Genomic DNA, 22,015 nt, shown 5'->3' on the forward strand with positions numbered 1-22,015 from the left:
AGCACAAGAACAAACCGATATAAATTGGCCATCAACAAGTTTAGGCTTGAAATTAGATGACTGTTTCTAACCATCAGGGGAATGAGGTTCTGGAACAGTGTTTCAAGTGGCGCAGTAGTGGGCAAAAAAAAAATCTAACTGGTTTCAAGATTGACCTTGATAAGCTTATGGAGGGGATGGTATGATGAGACTGTCTACAATGGCATGTGACCCATCTGCGACTGCTAGTAGCAAATATTTCCAATGGCCAGAGACTGGTTACTAGATGGGAAGGGCTCTAAGTTACTACACAGAATTCTTTTCCAGGTGTCTGGCTGGTGGATCTCACCAAGATGCTCAGGGTCTAACTGATCGCCAGGATTTAGGATCACTAACTGTTTAGGATTGGGAAGGAATTTCCCCTCAGGTCAGATTGGCAGAGATGCTGTGGGGTTTTTGCGCCCCTCTGCAATATAGGGTACAGGTTACTTACTGGTTTGAACTGGACTAAATGTTGGACGCTCTGTAACTTAAGGTCTTTAAATCACGATCTGAAGACTTAGTAACTCAGCCAGAGGTTAAGTGGGTGTGTGAGGCTCTGTGACCTGCCATGTGCAGGAGCTCAGACTACATGATCATGATGGTCCCTTCTGGCCTTAAAGTCTATGAATCTATAAGACAAGGTGAATTATGTAGTATCTTTTATAAGACCAACTTCTCTTGGTTAGAGATAAGCTTTTGAACTTACATAGAGCTCTTCTTCAGGTCTGAATGTCACAGTTGAAATAGAGACACAATGTGGGTTAGCTACCTTAAATATCCTGGGACCAACATGGCTTCAACAATGCATATGCCTATGAATCTATGAGTAAATTAACAACAAATCAGGGTGAAATCCATTCATAGGGCCCCGTCCTGCAAACATTTACACACAAGTAACTTCAATCATGCAAGTAGTCCAACTAAACTCAGTGTAACTATGCATGTGTATGAAAGGTAAGTTACTCATACCCATGTGTGTTTGCATAATAAGATCCATAAACTTGTAATTTGGATCACATTCTGAATTTCAGTTTGATATATTTTGGCATACAGTGTTCTCTCTGAGCTTAGATTCCTTTCCACTCTATCCTACATGTAATATTGCGATAAATGTGTACTATTTCACCTAATAGGTTTTGCTCTCACTAACACCCAAAGGAGTCTCCATAAAACTTAAGCACCGGGTTTTGGCTCATATACAAGAAAGTATGCTATTTTATAGCATTACCCAGGTGCCAATTTCAAGCATGCACTCTTTAAAACTTTTTTTTTTTTTTAATTGGTCTTGTTTGTGTGCTAGGACTCAGTAAAATATTTAAATAGGAATGATGAATGCTTTTAATAAGTGCATGTTGGAACTGGAAAAAAAACAAAAACAAAACCCACTCTCCAGACAGTGCAGTAATGTTGATTAGTGATACTTCTTGGGTACACAGGAAGCATTTTACTTCACCTCATACTGCACTGCATACCCAAGGGGGTTAATTAATCAGTGTCCCTAAAGACTACAGTGGCTTATTGTTTAATAAATGTTAAACATACTTCTCTTTATTTAAAAAGAGGGAAAGTTTAGCTGCATAAAAAAACCATTCAACATTTTTTTCTGAGTCTTGAAACCTTTCGAAGACTTGCTCAATAGACTTGAGAATATTTTTTCAGAACTGAATTTGCTCAAGTTAAATTCCAGTGAGTTATACCTTACAGAGCAACAACATTTACTTCCTTGAAGAGTAAGGGTCAGAATTCCTGCAAAACAGCTGCTAATTAGCATCATCTTCTCCGCCAAAGCAATATACAATGTTAAAAAATAACGCAACAAGGGCACATGCATTAACTGCTTTTGTGGTGAGCTTTATTTTAAAAGAAAAAAAATGTAAAGAACTTCCTGCATCTTTAAGGGCTAACTGTAAGTACTTCTCTCACCCAAAGTACAGGTGTGATGCATAAACTCCAGAGGAATGAGAAAACCCATTTAGCCTTCCTCTTCACTACAAATACTGTGGCATGAAAAGCAAGACAGGCAGTTCTAAGTCTAACACTAGTCATGCAAAAGTAAAGTCAAATAAAAAAAATGGAGCATGCCTTTAAAACAAATATCACAAAATATGCTGCACCATAATTTTCTTCTTTTGTTTTGTTAGCATCGGGCATATATAATCTGATTCTTGAGTAAAAGGCAAAGATCTCCACAAGTCCCTGGGAGTTTAACTAACCTAACTCTCATCCTATATTCCCCAGCTATCTTTCTAGTGAGAGCTGGAAAGCAGGGTCAGGGGGATACAAAAAACTAGCCTGCAAAGCATTCCACGTTTTAAGCCTCTTGGGCAAAAACTGCACCTAGAACAAGACCCTGCTAACAATAAAAAGCTCAGAGGAATGCCTTTCTAGGGAGCCCTCTAAGTGAGGCTTAGAAAAGAGATGGCTAACGGGGACGGATGGACGGACACGGGACAGATAGATATGATAAAGGTCTATAAAATCATGAATGGTGTGGAGAAAGTGAATAAGGAAATATTATTTTACTCCTTCACATAACACAAGAACTAGGAGTCACCCAATGAAATTAATAGGCAGTGAGTTTAAAAACAAACATAAGGAAGTACTTCTTCACAAAAAACCACACAGTCAACCCATGGAACTCGTTGCCAGGGGATGTTGTGAAGGCCAAAACCATAACTGTGTTCAAAAAAGAATTAGATAAGCTAATGGAGGATAAGTCCATCAATAGCTATTTGCCAAGATGGTCAGGGACAACTCTATGCTCTGGGTGTCCCTAAACTGCTCACTGCCAGAAGCTGGGACTGGACAACAGGGATTGGATCATTTGATAATTTCCCTGTTCTGTTCATTCCCTCTAAAGCATCTGGCACAACCCACTGTTGGAAAACAGGACACTAGGTGAGATGGACCATTAGTCTGACCCAGTATGGCCGTTCTTACATTTTATAATTTCATGCAGAACCTAAACAGTCTACAGGTAATCTTTTTATCACTCTACCACAGTTAAACTCAACAAGATTAATTATATAAAGTGGACTGTGACAGTCTACTATTATGGTCACCACTTTTACAAGACTATGATAAATTTTGCACAAAGTATGCCTTGTGAGGCATCATTTGAAAAGTCATAATCTGCTGAATATCATTATCATGTTAAAATGTGTGTAGCGACATTATATGCAAAGTTATAAGATTCTACTGTATGCTAGTTACTGAAATAAACTGTAATTTGGGGTAACACCCACAAATCAGTTTCAGAGACAAAGACACACTATCACCCCAGACAGGTGCTAAAGGGCAATCACCTACTTAAGCAGCCATCCTCCAGCAGGGGGAAGGTGTAAACAAGAAATTTACATTTCACCCCAGGGACAATTTCAACCTCACATCCACAGAGGATTGCATGTCACCATGACTCAGCAAGGATGTTTCTAGCTGAAGAAACTGAATTCTAAAGAGGAAGGAAAACACTTGATTCACCTCTCCTCCTCCCATCTTTCTGTCTTGACATCAACAACTCTCAAAGAACTCAGATAAGGGGGAATGGTCTCAGGCTGAAAGGAGACCCAGCCTGTGCAATGTATAGCAGCACATGGTGAGACAAAATTTTTTTTTGATTTTAAGTTCACTTAGCTTGTGTATTACTCTTATTTTGTAACCACTCCTGACTTTCATGCATCATCACTTGCAATCACTTATACGTTTTTGAAGTTAATAAAGATAGATTTTATTATGTTTTTATCTTAACCAGTGTGTTGGATTAAAGTCTGTGGGAAACTCCATTTGGGATAAAACTAGTGCATACAGCATTTTCCTTTGATGAAATGACGGACTTTTTATGAGCTTGCATTGTTTAGTAGTGTCCTGGACAATACAAGACGCATAATTCTGGGGTGACAAAGCTAGAACTAAGAATTTGTGGGTGTTGCACTGTATGTAATTCATGAGTGACTGGTCAGAGTGGTCATGTATTTAGCTGGGAGTGAATTTGCATGCTAAAAGCTGTGTGAACAGGGCAGGAGTGGATGTTCTGACAGCAAAACAGTGTAAAAGACACCTCTGGCTAGAGAATTAAAGGGACACAGCTGTTCAACTGTCCAGATTGTATCCTGGGTAATGTCACATGGACCCAGTGACCTTCTCAGTTCCTTCAGCTCATATATAGCTATTCTATGATAAGAACGTGCAGTTTTAGGGTTGACATAATGGTGATTAAATTGTGGCTGCTCCCAATTTTATGGAAAAACATAGCACCATACCTATTATACTGCAGGTTTGTCTAGACTAGCTGTTGGTGCGCAACAAGCTGTGGTGTAAATCTACCTCTCACTAATTGTCCACAGGGATCCTGCTGCTGTGCACTAAAAATTCCCTAGCTTGCTTTGACCTATTCTTGTTTCAAAGTGATGTACATCAAAGCACACTAGGGAACTTTTAGTGAGCAGCAGCAGCAGGGTCTACATAGACAGTGAGAGGTAGATTTACAACCCAGCTTGCCATGGACTAACTGTTAGTCTAGACAAGCCCTAAGTAGGCTAGAAAACTTTTACATTCTTTTGTTTTGGGGTTTGACACTGCCTGTATCACTAACAATGTAAATGGGCAAAACAGGCACTTCCTGTACTAAGCTAAATATTATAATAAAAAACCCTACAATAAAAAGAAAATTAAGGTTGTGAAGTTAAAAAACTTATAAAATGTTAGAATTAATGTTGCCTGTGGCCTTAATTTGACTTCCTTGTGTGTATGCTATAGGATACAGCCTTCAATTATATGATCTCATACTGTTTTTTTTTTCCCCCCCAAAGGATGCCTGCCTCATTCAGTGCACAGGACGGACCCAGTCTGGGATTGAATTAAGGTTATCTAGCAATGGGGCTGTTGTTGGTCAATACCTTCCTGATTTGTTGCAGCGGTTTGAAGGCATGTGGTGAATGAGGTAGGGAACTGCGGGAAGAGAAAGGATAGTCTCATGGTCAAGGCAGTTGAATCCAATTATAAACACAAACATATAAAAATAATATTTCACAGTGACATAATGACTTGTGAACTTTCATACTGCAAGGCGGCCAAAGCATGAGAAGTATTACTCCAAGATCTTTTTTCCACAAACTCAGATAATTTCCTATTCTAAAAAACAGATTCCTTACCTGTTTTGTCCTGAACAACATCTGCTCCTTTACTCTCAATTGTTGAGATGGGCTGGGGTGACACTGTAATTGGTGGGTTAGAGGTAAGACTTTTGATGATGCCAGTATTTTGAATTCCTCCAACATTGCTATTCACTTTAACATCTGTTCTTCTGGATGGTGGTTTATTTGAAGAACATTTATTAAAGCTGGACTGAAGAGAAACAGCAAATTTGAGACGTTATTAGTGCTCCAACTTAAAGGAAAAAAAAATACACAAATTCTTTTTTCCTGTTCAAAATATGGACAAGTTTCACAAAACGTTTAAATTGCAAGAAATTGGTCTAAACAAATATAACCTCTCAGTTTCTGATTACAAGTAGGGAGTCAGAGGTCTTAAAGCAAATGTGGAGAATGTGGGAGATTTCTGTACTATTTCTATTAATATTGTGTGTGCCTCATTTTACCTGCTTGCTATTACTGTGCTTGACTGCATGGAGTTAAATCAAAGGAGGCTGTTAGTGGGAAACAAACAGGAAATGGACAATAGCAGAGATAAAATACCTCCAGAAAGAATACTGACGGTCCTTAATGGACCCACGAAGAAGCCATTTAATAGGGAAATGCTCACAGCCTAGCTCCAGACAGAGTAGCGGGTTTATTTTCCCAAGGTCTAAGACTAGGCTCAACAGGGACACAAAACCATTAAAGACCCCAGCAGAGAGAGAGAGGGCAGGGGTAAGTGGCAGGAGCAGTTCAAGATAAGTCTCGGACTGAGGTAAAAAGAGAAAAATGTTGCAGAGGCTGACTGTCTCTGCCAGGCCAGGAACAGATATATCTGGCCTGTGTGGAACTTATCCAAAACGTTCAAGGAGAGAATAAAGTTTAGATTAGATTCAAGTTTAGATTAGGCTCAACGGGTAGTGATCAATGGCTCCATGTCTAGTTGGCAGCCGGCGTCAAGTGGAGTGCCCCAGGGGTTGGTTCTGGGGCTGGTTTTGTTCAAGATCTTCATAAATGATCTGGAGGATGGTGTGGATTGCACTCTCAGCAAATTTGCAGATGATACTAAACTAGGAGGAGTGGTAGATACGCTGGAGGGCAGGGATAGGATACAGAGGGACCTAGACAAATTGGAGGATTGGGCCAAAAGAAATCTGATGAGGTTCAATAAGGATAAGTGCAGGGTCCTGCACTTAGGACGGAAGAACCCAATGCACAGCTACAGACTAGGGACCGAATGGCTAGGCAGCAGTTCTGCGGAAAAGGACCTAGGGGTGACAGTGGACGAGAAGCTGGATATGAATCAGCAGTGTGCCCTTGTTGCCAAGAAGGCCAATGGCATTTTGGGATGTATAAGTAGGGGCATAGCGAGCAGATCGAGGGACGTGATCGTCCCCCTCTATTCGACATTGGTGAGGCCTCATCTGGAGTATGGTGTCCAGTTTTGGGCCCCACACTACAAGAAGGATGTGGAAAAATTGGAGAAAGTCCAGCGAAGGGCAACAAAAATGATTAGGGGTCTGGAACACATGACTTATTAGGAGAGGCTGAGGGAACTGGGATTGTTTAGTCTGCAGAAGAGAAGAATGAGGGGGGATTTGATAGCTGCTTTCAACTACCTGAGAGGTGGTTCCAGAGAGGATGGTTCTAGACTATTCTCAGTGGTAGGAGAGGACAGGACAAGGAGTAATGGTCTCAAGTTGCAGTGAGGGAGGTTTAGGTTGGATATTAGGAAAAACTTTTTCACTAGGAGGGTGGTGAAACACTGGAATGCGTTGCCTAGGGAGGTGGCGGAATCTCCTTCCTTAGAAGTTTTTAAGGTCAGGCTTGACAAAGCCCTGGCTGGGATGATTTAATTGGGGATTGGTCCTGCTTTGAGCAGGGAGTTGGACTAGATGACCTCCTGAGGTCCCTTCCAACCCTGATATTCTATGATTCTATGATTCATGAGTCTAGGCCTTCTCTGTTAATTTACCTTATTTCTCTAATACACTGTTCCTGTTGACTAATAAACAATACTTGGTTTGGTAAAGGTTTGCAGCAACACAAGTCAACATTTTCTGATTATAAAGCTCCCTGGAGAGAAAACGTCTGTAGGGAGCAAACTAAAAGGGCAGAGTCACAGTGAGAAACTGGGATGCTGAAGCCTGGGGACTCTGTCTAAGGGTATGTTTACACTAGGAGCTGGGGGAGCGATTCCCAGGTCACACAGACATACTTGCACTAGCTCTCATCATGCTAGTGCACTAAAAGCAGTCGTGTAGCCATGGTAGCATGGGCAGCAGTGATTGGTGGCGTGGGCTAGGCATGCCATGTACTGTCACACCCCCATGACCCCCCTCAGGGGGTTCCCTGGGAAGGCCGATTAGCACTGCATGTTGCTAACGCTGCTGCAAGCATCGCAAAGCATTTTGGGGAGGGTCAAAGGTGTGAGTGTGGACTGAAAAGTTCCTTTGCAGGTTGCAAAAGGCTGGGAAGAGGGAGGAAAGAAGGAAAAACAACAACCCAAAACACAGGTTAACTTGATGTTCCAGCTAAACCCAAAGATAAGACGCTGACTCCAGCCCAAGGCCAGCTACTACCTGCCAAGACAGAAGGGGGGGAAGTCCAACCCCCCCAACCAGCCGTGAGAAAGGAGAGTTGTTGAACGAACTGCAGAGGCCGCGAAAAGAAGCAAGATGGCAAAGGCCAGCCAGGGACAAACAAAACAGTCTCACAGCCCTGAAACCGGTGTGTTTTGGGAAAGATGAAGAAGCCACGGAAGGCTGGTTTGGACTGGTACACAGAGTATGGGGAGCAAAGGTCTCTGAAGGAGACGCCCCCAAGAAACCCCAAGACTTAAAACCCTCCTGGGAGCTAAGGAAAATCGGAGATCACAGCAGATCCTGGATGACCCGTGCACAGGACAAGGACTCCCGCCCACCCCTCCCCCTCTTCTTCTTATGTTACACCCAGGCTTGGCCAGCCTCAGGTAGTGCAGGTGTGAGTATGAAAGTGGCTTAGGGCACTAATGCTTTCTTCCTTCCTCTGAGTGTTGTAGGGACCCTCCCCTCCCCCGCACTCTCAGCTGTTATTTTATCAATAAAGCTTTAAAACTTAGACACTTGGTGTGTTTTGTCATCCCCCCACAAACGATCCTGTGGCCTCAGCCTGATCACCTGATGCCTCAGGCAGATTAGTAACAGAAATCTGTCACAGTACGTACCCATGGGATTCAGGGGGGTTTGAACTCAAGATGGCTAGCCCGTGCAACCACTCACCATGCTACCCCAGCTACACTTCTATTTTTAGCATGCTAGCTCAGTGACAGCTAACATGAGTATGTCTATGCAAGATGGAAATCACACATCCCACTCCAAGTGTAGACATACCCTAAGAATGACATTGACGTGTCACAGGACTCCCCCTTGGGTGAAGCGGAGGCCCAGAACAGCACTATAGCCACACACAAAAAGAGTTTAAGGGTATGTCTATACTACTTGCTGGATCAGTTGGCAGCGATGGATCGCGGGGGGGGGGGGGGGATTTATCGTGTCGTGTCTAGACGTGATAAAATCGACCTCCCCCAAGCGCTCTCCCGTCGACTCCTGTAATCCACCGCCGCAAGAGGCGCAGGCAGAGTCGACGGGGGAGTGGCAGCAATCGACTCACCACAGCGAAGGCACTGCGGTCAGTAGATCTAAGTACGTTGACTTCAGCTACATTATTCACGTAGCTGAAACTGCATAACTTAGATTAACCCCCCGCACCCCAGTGTAGACCAGGCCTAAGACTAAACTTCACTCATGTTACACAAGACAACTAGCAATGCTGAAACTGTACTTAAGAATGAGAAGAAAATTAAATGGACAATGTATACAATTAATGTTTGTTTTCTATACAATTTCTCTTGCTCAGTTGACGTATCTGATTCTCCTTTATGCTGATACCTGTAATACATTGACAGTTCAGTATACATATTTCTTTAGAAGACTTCAAGTTAATGGTTTCCGTTTATTAACCTAAGTCTGCGTGATAAAGAAGGAAATGTTTTACCTTTGAACAAGTGCTACTGTACTGAAGGCGTATACACTTCACAGAGGTTTTGTGAGCACTGACTGTTTTTACCGGTGATGTCAGCTTTCTTAGATCATAATGGTAAATTTTTCCACGGGAAGAGCCAATAGCCAGGGTAGTGCCATCAGGCATAAAATCTACTGCTGTCAGAGGAGATTCAGCTACCAGAGTTCTCAGTAGTCTTCAGACAGGAGAAATATAGGAAGATGTTATAATTAATTATTTAAAATACTTTTCAAGTCACTCTTTTTATTAGACTTTCAAAACAGCACTGAAGAATTACAGCAAACTATATAACACAGACTTTTGTAATTCAACTACAGATTTACAATATATCTATTCTTCTAGGAACTGATCAAATACCTACTTAAGGAAGTGGAAAGGCTCCTATTGACTTCAGTGGGCACTGGATCAAGCCTTTAGTGAAGCTTGTACACTTACATATTAGCAAGATATTATATATACCCTAAAAAGGAATTTAACAGGAGCACAACCACTATTTTCTAGAGAATTCAATCTAGAAGCTATCATTCTTAATACGGTCTGACTTTAAAACAAACACCAACAACCTCTAATCACAGATAAATGTACTTCTTGACGTTACAAGAATTGAGTCAAATTCCCATACAATCCACTGATAGATAATGTTTACCATAAGTTATATAATCCTTACTTTTTACTTGAAGTGTCATAGAGAATGATCCTTTTATCCAAACCTATGGTTACAAGTAGCAACTCATTGACAGGAGAAAAGCAGATTTCTGAGGCTGGAGCTTTGTGAGCATTTTCAAAATTATGGTATGGATTTTGACTATTTACATCCCACAACGTCACAGTTCCACTGTCAGACACACTGCCCAATAAAGACTTCTTAAAGGAAGAATATTTCAAGTGTCGAATAGGCTGTAAAATAAACCAAACATGCATAATGCACTATTAACTTAAAATTATTAAGAAGTTACATGCATACAATACATCCACATATAAAGTAGAGGTTAAACAAGTCTAAATCATTCAGACCAAAAAAAAAAAAAAAAAAAAGTCATCTGAATTAGGATGGCAAAAGCTGACTTAATTTAACAAGCCATAAGTCAATAGACTGACATCATGTTTCTTAGACATGATGCTTCAAAGGAAGGTGGCTTTAAAAAACAAACAAACAAACAAAAAAACTACACACCGATAATGCATTTGGTCAGTATTGCAATGCAGTATGTGTGAAGTGAAAATTCCTTCCTGACCACTGTGCTGCTCAGCTTACACCACAGTCAAAAAGTGAGGGTTAAGGAAGCAGCAGCAGAAACTCTTGAGAAAAGTTTCCTGATTTTATGCCAATTACCCTTATAATTAAAGGAAACTTTTAAAAATGCTTGTATCATACAGTTAACTATAAGGCATCAGTTAGTCTATGGAGACTGTGTCTAGACAAGTGAAAAGCAATATTATAATTTTACTACTTGCTACCTTACCAAGAGTGTTGAACTTTTTAAATATACCACAGTGATGTGGACGTAATTTGGTAAAACATGATGAAGAAGAGGAAGTTACAGCTAGCATGTGACACAGCATTTGTAATCTAGGGGGAGAAGACTTGGCTGAATATTTTTACTATTGATGTCCAAGGACACAATGTGGGCACTATACATTAGTGTAAATATGATAACTGAGGAAATTAAGTTGACCAAGGCATATCCTGTTTGTCTTCTAATTTTGCATGCAAAGTTCCCCCACCACCACCCAGTGACCTCATAAGTGGATGAGTTAGTGCATGATTTTAAGTCTTTGCTCTGGAGTGGTGAATGTGATGTCCATCAGCTTTCTGAGTACTGTCTCTTTAAAATGGAGAGAACTCACTTTGCTGCTGTAAAGACATTTGCCATTTTGTGTTCAGATGCACAAGTCACACAGAGAGTGTCTCTTTCTTATGGAAACAAAGCTTGGGATCTGAGTGTGTAATTCACACCTACTCATGTGGTGCTCTATGCCCCTCTAGTGGTAGCAGGGTCACATAAAGAGGTAGATAGGATTGATACAGGCTTGGGTTATCTTCTGTGTTGTCCTGCCACTAGACAGGGATGGGGTGTGAGGCAGGTTCTGTAGGGAAGGGTGTTCTAGTGGTTAGACCCTTCTGCCCCATCCCTCCTGCCCTTCTGCTCCTATCCCTCCCTCTCCAGCTCCTGCCCCCACACGCCTATGCTCCTGCCCATGTTCATCCTTCCCCCACTCCTATCCTCTACCTTTGCACAACTCATCTCCCCTCATCTTCTGTTTCATTCTGCTCCTGTCCCTCTCCTCTCCTGCTCCTATCCTTCTACCCTCCCTCTATCCCTCCCTCCCCAGTACAACTCTTCCCCCTCCTTCTCTTCCTTACCCATCTGCTATTGAGTTAGGCAGCTTCCTGCTTAGGCACTAGCAGGGAAAGCATAAACAGCCCTGTCTCCTGGCCTCACAGCAGCCAAGAGGAGCAATTACAGGGAAGTCCTGCTTAGCTCCTACAGCCCTGGGCTCAAGCATATTCAATGCAGACATAGTTAGGCAGTTAAACTGGCCAAAGATACCAACAAGTCTCTAAGCATGAACTCATTTTCAGAAGCTCTAATCTGGACAAGTTTTCCTTCAAACAGCAAGAGACACATCCCTGACACTAGTGTGACCTCCCCACCAAGTCAAAGTTCAGGTCCCTGCTCCAAAGCACAGAGGTACAAGAGCTTTTCAATGAGACAGTAGTAAGTACAGGAGCAAGAGTGTGTGCAAGAGTGGGCAAGCAGGGGCACACCCCCCCTCTACTCCCTCAATCAGCAGGAACACAGAACTCCCACAGGTCAGGGACATCCAGCTCCTCCAGCTGCCAGAAGAGAGCGAGCTCCACCAGCCCTGGGACCACAGGGAAAGGGGGCAGAGCCAGCTCCTCCGGCTCTGGGGTGGGGGACAGAGCTAGCCCCTCCGGCCCGGGGGGCACAGAAAGTACCCCTCCAAAAGCAGGCAAATTTTTATTCCGGTGCACGCCCCTGCATGGGAGATTTTTAGTTTCAAGCATGGGCAAAGCAGTGTATTTTCCCCCTAATCATTCTCTGAAACAGCTGAACAATTATATCTGAAACTTTCGAAAAGTATTCAGCCTGTGGCAGACACCCAACATGGAAAATTTCACCCTAACAATTACAGTCTGTCTAAGTTATAAGCCACTGAAGACAGGGTCTTCATCATGACGCAATCTGAATTAAGGTGTTATAGCCTGCACCACATATGATGCATCCTAGCTATCAACACTTTACTTATAATTCCTAACACAACAAAGATTAAATTCAACATCATATCTTAGAATGAGAAAGGGCCAACAAAAGTAACACTAGAAACCCCTTACATTTAAAGTTTTGGCATTCCATTATAGCTTTATTACAAGAAAAGTCTTTCAGATATTGAACAGTCTGCAGAGCTGTTGTGAGGACTCTCTGGAGCGATGACATACAATTAGAATTTAAGAATCTTATCAAAACAGGCATGGCTTCAGAAAGACTGGAGCTTGTTTTTCATTTTAAATAAATTGGAAACTATACAGGCAATTGGATTTAGTGTAACGGAAAACAGGAATTGACATACTGGATCAGAGCTGCAGATCATCTAGTCCGGTGTCCTGTCTCCAACAGTGATCAGCACCCAATTCTTCTGAGGAAGGTTCAAGACACCCCACAGCAGACAGATGTGGAATAACCTGACCCGCTTTTTAAACTCACCTCCTAATCTCCAATAACTGAAATTAGCCTAAACCAGAGGTTCTCAATCTGTTTACCATTGTGGGCCATATATGCAGTGCTCTCTGTATTACATGGGCCGCATTCACACAATATATGTACAACCTGTATGGCTCTGAGGATGGCACATGGGCTGCATCTGCGTGCTGATTGGGCTGCAAATGGCCTGTGGGTTGAGAACCACTAGCCTAAACCCTCTGAAGGATTAGATCTTCTCTCCCTAATACTCTTCATTTATCATTAATTATTATAACTTTTGATATTTTTGCTATCCATATAAAACACTCAATCCTTTTTAGAATTGTGCTAAGTTTTTAGCTGCAACATTTCTGTGGCAATGAGTTTCACGTTAATTTTAGTTATATATTGTGTGAAAAAAAATGGTTCTCTCTTTTAATGGTTTTAAATTTGTTTCATTGAACATCCCTTGTTCTTGTGTTATGAGACAAGGAAGAATCGATACTCCCAACCTACCTCTCTCTATACCAGTTGTTATTTTATATGCCTTTATCATATCCCCTCTTATTCATTTCCTTTCTAAGATACAGAATTTCAATTTTTTCAGTCTCTCTTCAAAAGAGAGTTTTTCCATACCTGTGATCATTTGTAACCCCTTGACAGAACCCTTACTAATTCTACAATCTCATTTTTAAAATAGGGTGCCCAAAACTGCACATAGTATTCCAGGTGAGGCTGCACCACTGATTTATATAACATTCTCCATCCCATCCCTTAAAGCATCTTGCTATTGCCCCATTCAGCCCTGATAGTAAAGCTTCTTTAATACAGCAGACAAAAACATAAGATCCAATGGCTGGAGGTTGAAGATAGACAAATTCAATCTAGAAATAAGGCACAAATTTGTTAATAGTGAGGGTAATTAGAGTTCAGCTAAGGATGTAATGGATTCTCCATCACTTGAAGACTTTAAACAGCTTTCTAAATGACATACTTGAGCTCAACAAAAAGTTATGTGCTTCCATGCAGAAATAATCTGGTGAAATTCTGTGGACTTTTTTTTAATACAAGAGGTGACACTAGTCCTAATGGTTCCATCTAGCCTTGAAATCTATGAAGACACTTATTAATAATAACCATGAGCCTAACATTAAGTCAAGTTAGGCAAATGTTGAAATAACTCGCTGAACTGGGGCCAGAGTGCCCAGTTATGCTTCTGAATAAGAGGCTAAATGATTTCTAGAGTGCTGAGCACCCAGCAGTTCCCCTTTGGAAAAAACATTTCTGCAGTTAGGATGCACAGAAGAGGGCCAAGCCCCAAGACTGAACCCCTAAAAAAAAAAAAAAAAAAAGTGAAGTATGAAGTAAATTGTGGTATCCAGGTGGATGCAACTCCCACTGACTTTAGGGAGCTCTGTACATGGAGGGCTTGCAGAAACGTATTACTAGTGCAAGGCACTAGACTGATAGAAATAGAAAATAAAGTCCTCTATGGAGCCACAAAAAAATCCAGTGCACTACAGGCTGTCACTGCGCAGGCTTCCCCACACCATTATGCCCCAGCTCTGATTGAAACAGAGGGTCTTTGTCGAAGAAAGGGTCATTCAAGCCCAAGCACATTTTATCTCTGGACTCTTTGGCCAAGGCAGCCAACAGGAAACGTGTGTGTTAGAAAAATGTTGGCTCATAACCCACTGCCAAAACCACAACAAAAAACACCCTAACCATAACTCAAGAGTTTAGCATACAAATTAAAAACCAAAACCTCACCTCTTAGTAATTAGCCAACCTTGGAAGAAAACTTACCAAAGGGGGAAAAAAAAATACAAATAATATAGTTACAGAATTAAATAGGGGAGAAAAAATACCCCAAGCCAAAACTATTCTAGCCTTATTTATTAGCCTTATGCAGTTACACAATATCAGTGAATAAACTAATTTCTTCCATATCCCAATGGACAGCCTCAGAAAGGGAACAAATAAGGTAGATAAAGTTAGTGGCTGTGGAGCTCATGATTATCGTTTCAGTATTTGAAAAGAATAGAAGCCATCACATACCTTCAGAGATCACCAGCTGCTCAAACAGCTAAACTAACCCAGTTGCTGGGAGAACAGTGCTAGGCATTCAAGATTTGAACAAATGTTTTCTTTTGAAACAGACTTCAATACATTCTCACACAGCAAACAGATAAAATCTAGTAGTGTTAATAAAATCTAAAACAGCAGTTGAAGACTCTAGGAGTAGATGGTCTACATACAGCTTAGTGCAAGAACATATAACCCAGTACAAGAACTTAATTCTATTAATGCACGTAGATGTGAATTTACAGTCACAATTAACAGGACAATTCTTAGGTGAAATGCACATTTTTCATATCACTGAAAGCATTATGACCATGGGCTACGCTACTAAATATACAGCCTATATAATTTCAGAAATTAACTGGTCAAGAGATTACATTCCATTTTGCTGAATCAGGCAAAGACAAGTCACTTTTATAAAGTTAGTCCAGCCTCAGCTTCACAACAAAGATGCTTAACTCTCTGCAGTTCTTTCCCCTTAATAAGGGTCACCCCTCCTTAGCTAAGCCAAAGACCCTGTGCCAGAATCAAGAGGCACAATACACTGTTTACCCTGGAAAGTTCACCCTTCAAGAATTTGTAGTCCAAGTGTCTAATTATGTGAGTAGGCACTGTCTTTTTAAGCTCAGTAAGAGCACTATATGTATATTTAAATAATAATATAACTGTATAATTCTGCAATTCTCTACAAGTTCCAATGAAAATCCAAACCAAAAATAAAACTAGTAGGTATATAGGAGCAAAAAGATTTTAAAAGATGCACTATATGCAGATAACCTGAAAATCTAAATAGCTACCATGTTACATAATTTCCAAACAATTCCATTTTGACACAAAAACACAGCAATCAAGTACCCATCACAGTACCTCATTAGAAAATATTATAGGCCCCTTAGTGAGAAAGAGTACTAGCTATATGTATGCAAGTACCTTCATGTAGCACCAACAATATCTTTAGCCATCTTCCAGTCTAGTTGTCAGAGCTCTTGATTTCATCTCTATCAAGAAAATGGCTATTCACTGTCTTATTGCTAATCATCCTCAAGCATTGGAAAAACAATCTGATCTCTCTTCAGTGAAAAGTTAAAATATACCTGAATAAATAGCAGCTACAATAAAGGCTTATCAATTTGGCACCTACTGAAAACACCACTTTAACAGTGTAACCCAGCTGAAAGTTTTCCAGCTGCTTGTCACTGGTTCTCAAATCCACATTTCCTGTTGTTTTCACTGTTATGGTCTTAATTAAGACCATAACAATTAATTACAATTAATTAATTAAGACTATGGTCTTAATGACTACACACTGTCCATAAATAACTTCCAAAAATAATCCCCAAGATGAGCTATCTATACAGCCCAAGTATGACAAATTTACTAGCTCTATAGCTGAATTGCTTTTTTAAAAAGCAAACTGAGTATTAAGGACAATTCTGCATGAATATAAATGGTAGATAACGATGCATTGAAGACACCACAACACTAGAAATTGAACTTTTTTTTAAAAAATGATTTTATGTAGTTTCCTTCACCCCAATGTTTATAAAACACTACCTTTTTCCCCCGTGAAAAATCGTATTAGATCTTCATTAAGTGATGCATGTTCAGTGTTAGACATGAGGACTGCTTCCAGCTCTATGCCAGCACAAAAGGGAGGTGAAAGACCAGCTGCAACAGCTGAAAGCAGCCGAGCCACCACTTCACTGGTGCTACGGAGACACTGGGAATCAGCAAATGCCATGAGTAGGGCAGCGTGGCAGAAGTGCCAATTTTGTCCATCCCCCAGGCCAGTGGTTTTCAAACTTTTTTTCTGGCAACCCAATTGAAGAAAATTGTTAATGCTCATGACCCAACAAAGTTAGGGATGAGGGGTTTGGGAGGGACTCAGGGCCGGGGTAGAGGGTTAGGGTGCGGGGGTGAGGGCTACGGGGTGGGGCTGGGAATGAGTGCTCTAGGGTGTGAGCGGGGGCTCTGGCCTGAGGCCGGGGATGAGGGGTTTGGGGTGCAGGAAGGGTCTCCGGGTTTGGAAGGGGGCTCACGGCTGGGGCAGGAGATTGGGACACGGGGTTACCTCAGGTGACTCCCAGTCAGCGGGTCAGCAGGGGTGCTAAGCCGGGCTTCCTGCCTGTCCTGGCACTGCAGACCACGCTGTGCCCCAGAAGTGGCCAGGAGCAGGTCCGGCTTCTAGGTGGAAGCGTGCAAGCAGCTCTGCGTGGCTCTCACCCGCAGGTACAGACACCTCCCCCCCAGCTCCCAGCCAATGGGAGTGTGGAGCCGGTGCTCGGGGCAGGGGCAGGGCGCAGAGTCCCATGGCCCCCTGCCTAGGAGCCAGACTTGCTGCTGGCCACTTCCGGGACACAGCAGAGTGTCAGAAAAGGTGGGAACTAACCTGCCTTAGATGGGCAGCACCGCCAACGGGACTTTTAACGGCCTGGTCGGTGGTGCTGACCAGAGCCAACACAACCCAGTGCCTTCCATTCCGCGACCCAGTACTGGGTCGCGACCCACAGTTTGAAAACCACTGCTGTAGTTAGTCTCTACCTTTATTCAGTGTAATCTCGCTACACCAAAGGCTACATTGCGGGTGGCGAAGAGTCATTTTGCTGATAATTTTTCACAGGAGAAACTTACATGAGGGGGATTTCCCGAAAGAAATCTCCCAGTTTTCCAATTTCTGTAAGCCTGCAGAAATGAGAGTCTACAGCTGGGTCCTTTAAGTGGTGCATAGGCCTTGCATTGGCTCTTTCCACAGGGATGAACTTCACCCTACGTGTATTCAGTCCTATCTACACACAAATAGAAACACATTTTATTTTTACTCCTTTTGAAGAGCTGTGCAGAACGAACAAAATTCTATTCGGACTTGAGTATCAGAATGTTCACTAAATTCAAAATACAGAGTTATATTCTGCCCCATCTGGCTGATGTTTTTTCTACATTTCTTACAAATTGAGCAAATTTAATCTGGAGGTACTGAAGCCAATATGAATACCCATAACAACTTTTTACAAACAAACAAAACAAAACAAAGAAACAATCATTGAGTAGAAGTGTACTTCAAACTTGTCCAGTTTTGCCTCTTCACATTCTACTGCCTTCCATTCCAAACTGGAATAGAACTGAAAGCCTCCATTCTTATCCCCATCAATATATTTATAAAATTTCCAGAAAGGAAATGGTAGGTTAGTAATTTCATAATCTTAAAATATTACTCCTACTAAAGACTATGCTGATCAATACTAATAAGCAACAAGAGTTCTCAACACATTTTTAAATTCACATTTATGACTTACAAACCTAAAATTTTACAGAACAAAAGTTCACCATTTTACAGTAGTGTAAAATAGTCAATAATCTAAGATTAAACTCCATACCCAAGGAAGTTACTACTTCACCATACATATACTGTACCTGACTGCTACCATGACCAAAGGGAGTGCTGGATAAATTGGTAGTAACATTATGCAGAATAATTTCACCACTCATAGATCCAGAAGCAATGTAGCCATCATTCCAATTAAATGTTACACAAGTTACTTCATCTTTATGATCCTGAAAGAGAAAGAAACAAACTAAAACTGAGTGCTGAAGAATATTCTAGTGGAAGATGAAACGTTTTTTCTGTGCTATTATAGAAATACTTCATCTTTATTACAGAAGAGGCAAAACAAAAGCCTGAAGCTGACTTTTTACAGAATTATTTCAGGTTTAACTTGGGCATTCAAAAAGCATCACCCAAACAACTTGGATTTTCATGTTAGTGTAACAAAAACTGGGAACTTTGATTTACTCGACACCTGATTAGAATTTTCAGAAGGTTCTTTTATAAAATCCAACATGTTCTTCACTAGGGTATCAACAGTATGTTAATTATATAATGTAAAGACCTCTAGCACGCATAAATATCAAAGTAAAATCTTTCAGGGACAACTGCCAGTTTAACAAAGTTATATTAAGAGCAGTCTACTTTTATCAAATTTCCCCCTTCAGTAGCTTTAGTGTTATTGAACATATTTGCTCAACAGTTCTCTCTTTGGCAGTGAAGGCATCATCCTGTCTTTGTACATTAAACTAAAACATCCAGGTATCATATTCCCAGCCCAAAAAGTATAAGTTTGAAACCTGTATCCATTACCCGGAAAGAAAAACTTCTTACAATACTGCAGTTATAAAAGTCTGAAAGTCAGGAAAAATCATTTTTAGGTTTCACCTATAGCAGTGCATTTTTAAAGGGCTTGGTGGATGGATGACTGGCACTGATATGGAATTAGAGTTAAGGATGCAGCAGAACCTTAACTATGATTTGAAAATCTGGCAAAACTTCCCTGATTGTCGTGGCTTTTCTTAATTAAAATCTTAATACCATGTGTCTTTAATTTTATAATTTAATTTATAATTTAATTTTATAGCTGATAATAAAAAGTTATTAATATTCCTACTCTGGGGAACTTCACTCCCACATCCAGAATTAAGATTACACCATAGATTGTAAAAAGAAAACTCACAAAAGATCATGCTCAAATAAATTTGTTAATCTCTAAGGTGCCACAAGTATTCCTTTTCTTTTTGCAAATACAGACCAACACGGCTGCTACTCTGAAACCTATCATAGGTTGTGTCTTTTATTTCATCTTGGCTTCTCATTTGCAAGACCCAAGCCAAAGTTACTTCAAAAATTATGTTCACAGATTTAAGACATGCCTGCCCGGACAGACTTTATGATGCATGCAGACTAGCTTGAAAGACTCAAAAGGTTTTCAAGAAAAGTGCGGACGTTAGACTCTACAGATATTATAAAGCCCTTAGCAAGTGACTTCAGCAGTCAGCCATGCAGCCTTTTTCCTTGCCAACCTCTACTGCCTAGAAGCTCTAGCTGCAAACAAAAGTACAGATAAATAAAACAAATTTGGAGTTGGTAGAATGAGTTGTTTTTTGAGCAGTGGCTTATTTAATTGCACAAAATAAAAACTCATTTTCAAACAAATATTCATAATGACAAAACATCTTAGTTAATTAACCTGACTTTTTTTTTTTTTTTTTTTGACAGTGGAGGGGGTAGGAAAAGGGAAACAAGTGTGGTAAAAAAACCAAACAAACAAGTTACATCCTTAATTATGGAGTTCATATTACTGCAGATCCATAAGATGTCATGGAAATAAATGAGACTATCACAGGTTTTTTTGTATAATGGTTTCACTGTAGGATTGAGAATCCCAAATGGACTGGTAACGGGGGGGGGGGGGGGGGGGGGGGGGGAAAGGAAAGCGGGGCGCGAAATGACCTCTCTAACACGTACCTTTGCTCAATAAAGGTACCAATCCTGACAACACTTCTATACATGCATAAAGTTAAGCACATATCTGAAGTTATGTATGTCCTTTTGTATTTGCAGGATCAAGGCTGTAGTAGGGCAGGAATAATAGAAAGTGCAGTTTCTGAAATGATTTGTTTTTAGAACTTGGCTATTTGCCAGTTTCTTCCAATATGAAAATCGCACTTAAAACATTTTGAAATCACAAAGTTTGTTATTCTGACCTTGATCCTGCAGAGACTTACACGTGTGCTTAACTTTAGGCCCTATGAGTAGCGTCCCTGATTTCAACAGAGCAGCTTATAGAGCATGAAATTAAGCATATGAGAGTCTACACAGGATCAGGGTGGTAAATAGTATCTTGTTTGCTAGCTCAAAACTAGAAAGTATACATTCAAGATGGTCAACAAAAGCTAGAAAATATGGGATCTACTTTTTTTTTTCCCTGTCAACTATCAGAGCCAAAAGAAAAAATAGTTACCTTAAGGCATCGATGTAGTCTTCTAGACTTTAAATCCCAGATATTAACAGTGTTATCAAGGCCTCCACTGACAATATGCATAGAACTGGAATTTAAGCTCACACATGTCTGTTTTGCCTGGTAAAGAAAATAGGCATAAGAAATGTTTATTATTGCAGTCAGTCAGTCAGTCCGTCCGCTTGCTCTCTCGCTCTACACCCCCCCACATATTATTTATAAATAAAATATCATGTAAATGCTCAAGAGCTTAATCTTTACTAACACAATCAGTCCCACTGACTTCAATGAAACTATTGGTGCATGCAACGATTACTTATATATGTGAGAATTAGTCGGACAGGACTCTAAGTATGTTACTTAAATATTAAACCCATCATATGGGCTCAAACCTCTCACTCCACTTTTTCCTCTTTCCTGTTTATGTTGCCACAACCTCAGTTTCCTTTATTTCAATAAGCATTTTCCCTATACAATATAGCTCCAGAAGTGAGGCCATACATTTCTAGTCTCACACAATAGCTACTGTGCACAAATGGGATAAGACTTTCAAAAACAAATTCCTTAAAAAGACACTGCAAAGCTGTCTAGGTCTCCAAGTTCATATTCTTTAAACATTACAGAGAATATTATAGTAGCAAGTCTTCCAATTCCACAAAGTGCTTCTTTTTTAAAATAATCACTGCAGCACTGAATTTGAAAAAAACAAAACAAAACAAAAAAGCCACTCTCAATGACAGACCTACACTGAAGACAGAACTTTTTTATTAATTATTTATTATTATTATTATTATTATTAAAGATTCACTTTGAAGTTCTTGGGTCTGGGAAAGTCCACAGGAGAGCAACAAAAAATGATTAAAGATAGAAAAATTGGATTTGTTTAGTCTGGAGAAGAGAAAACTGAGGGGGAATATGATAACAGTTTTCAAGTACGTAAAAGGCTGTTACAAGGACAAGGGGAAAAAATTGTTCTCTTTAACCTGTGAGGATAGCTTAATTTCAGCAAGGCCGGTTTCAGTTGGACATTTGGAAAAACTTCCCATCCAGGTAGTTAAACACTGGAATAAATTTCTTCGGGTCATTGTGGAATCTTCATCAGTGGTTTTTAAGAGCACCTGTCAGGGATTGTCTACAGAGATAATACTTAGTCCTGCCTCGAGTACAGGGGACTGGACTAGAAGTCCTCGAGAGGTCCCTTCCAGTCCTATGATTATAAAAGCTA

The 22,015-nt window shown here is 40.6% G+C and overlaps 1 protein-coding gene across 4 annotated transcripts in view; it reads right to left on the reverse strand.

Annotated features, from left to right (window-relative positions):
- NEDD1 (NEDD1 gamma-tubulin ring complex targeting factor) overlaps positions 1-22,015 on the reverse strand; it is a 65,828-nt gene that overhangs the window by 37,919 nt on the left and 5,894 nt on the right. For all 4 annotated transcript variants that reach the window (XM_077831948.1, XM_077831977.1, XM_077831958.1 and 1 more), the window contains 5 exons: positions 20,794-20,910; positions 18,413-18,553; positions 9,883-10,112; positions 9,189-9,390; positions 5,172-5,364 (listed from right to left, as the gene is read on the reverse strand). In XM_077831948.1, the coding sequence (XP_077688074.1) occupies positions 5,172-5,364; positions 9,189-9,390; positions 9,883-10,112; positions 18,413-18,553; positions 20,794-20,910 (883 nt within the window). The remainder of the gene's footprint in view (positions 1-5,171; positions 5,365-9,188; positions 9,391-9,882; positions 10,113-18,412; positions 18,554-20,793; positions 20,911-22,015) is intronic.

The sequence above is a fragment of the Eretmochelys imbricata genome, chromosome 1, assembly GCF_965152235.1.
Source record: "Eretmochelys imbricata isolate rEreImb1 chromosome 1, rEreImb1.hap1, whole genome shotgun sequence".
NCBI classification, from domain to species: domain Eukaryota; kingdom Metazoa; phylum Chordata; order Testudines; family Cheloniidae; genus Eretmochelys; species Eretmochelys imbricata.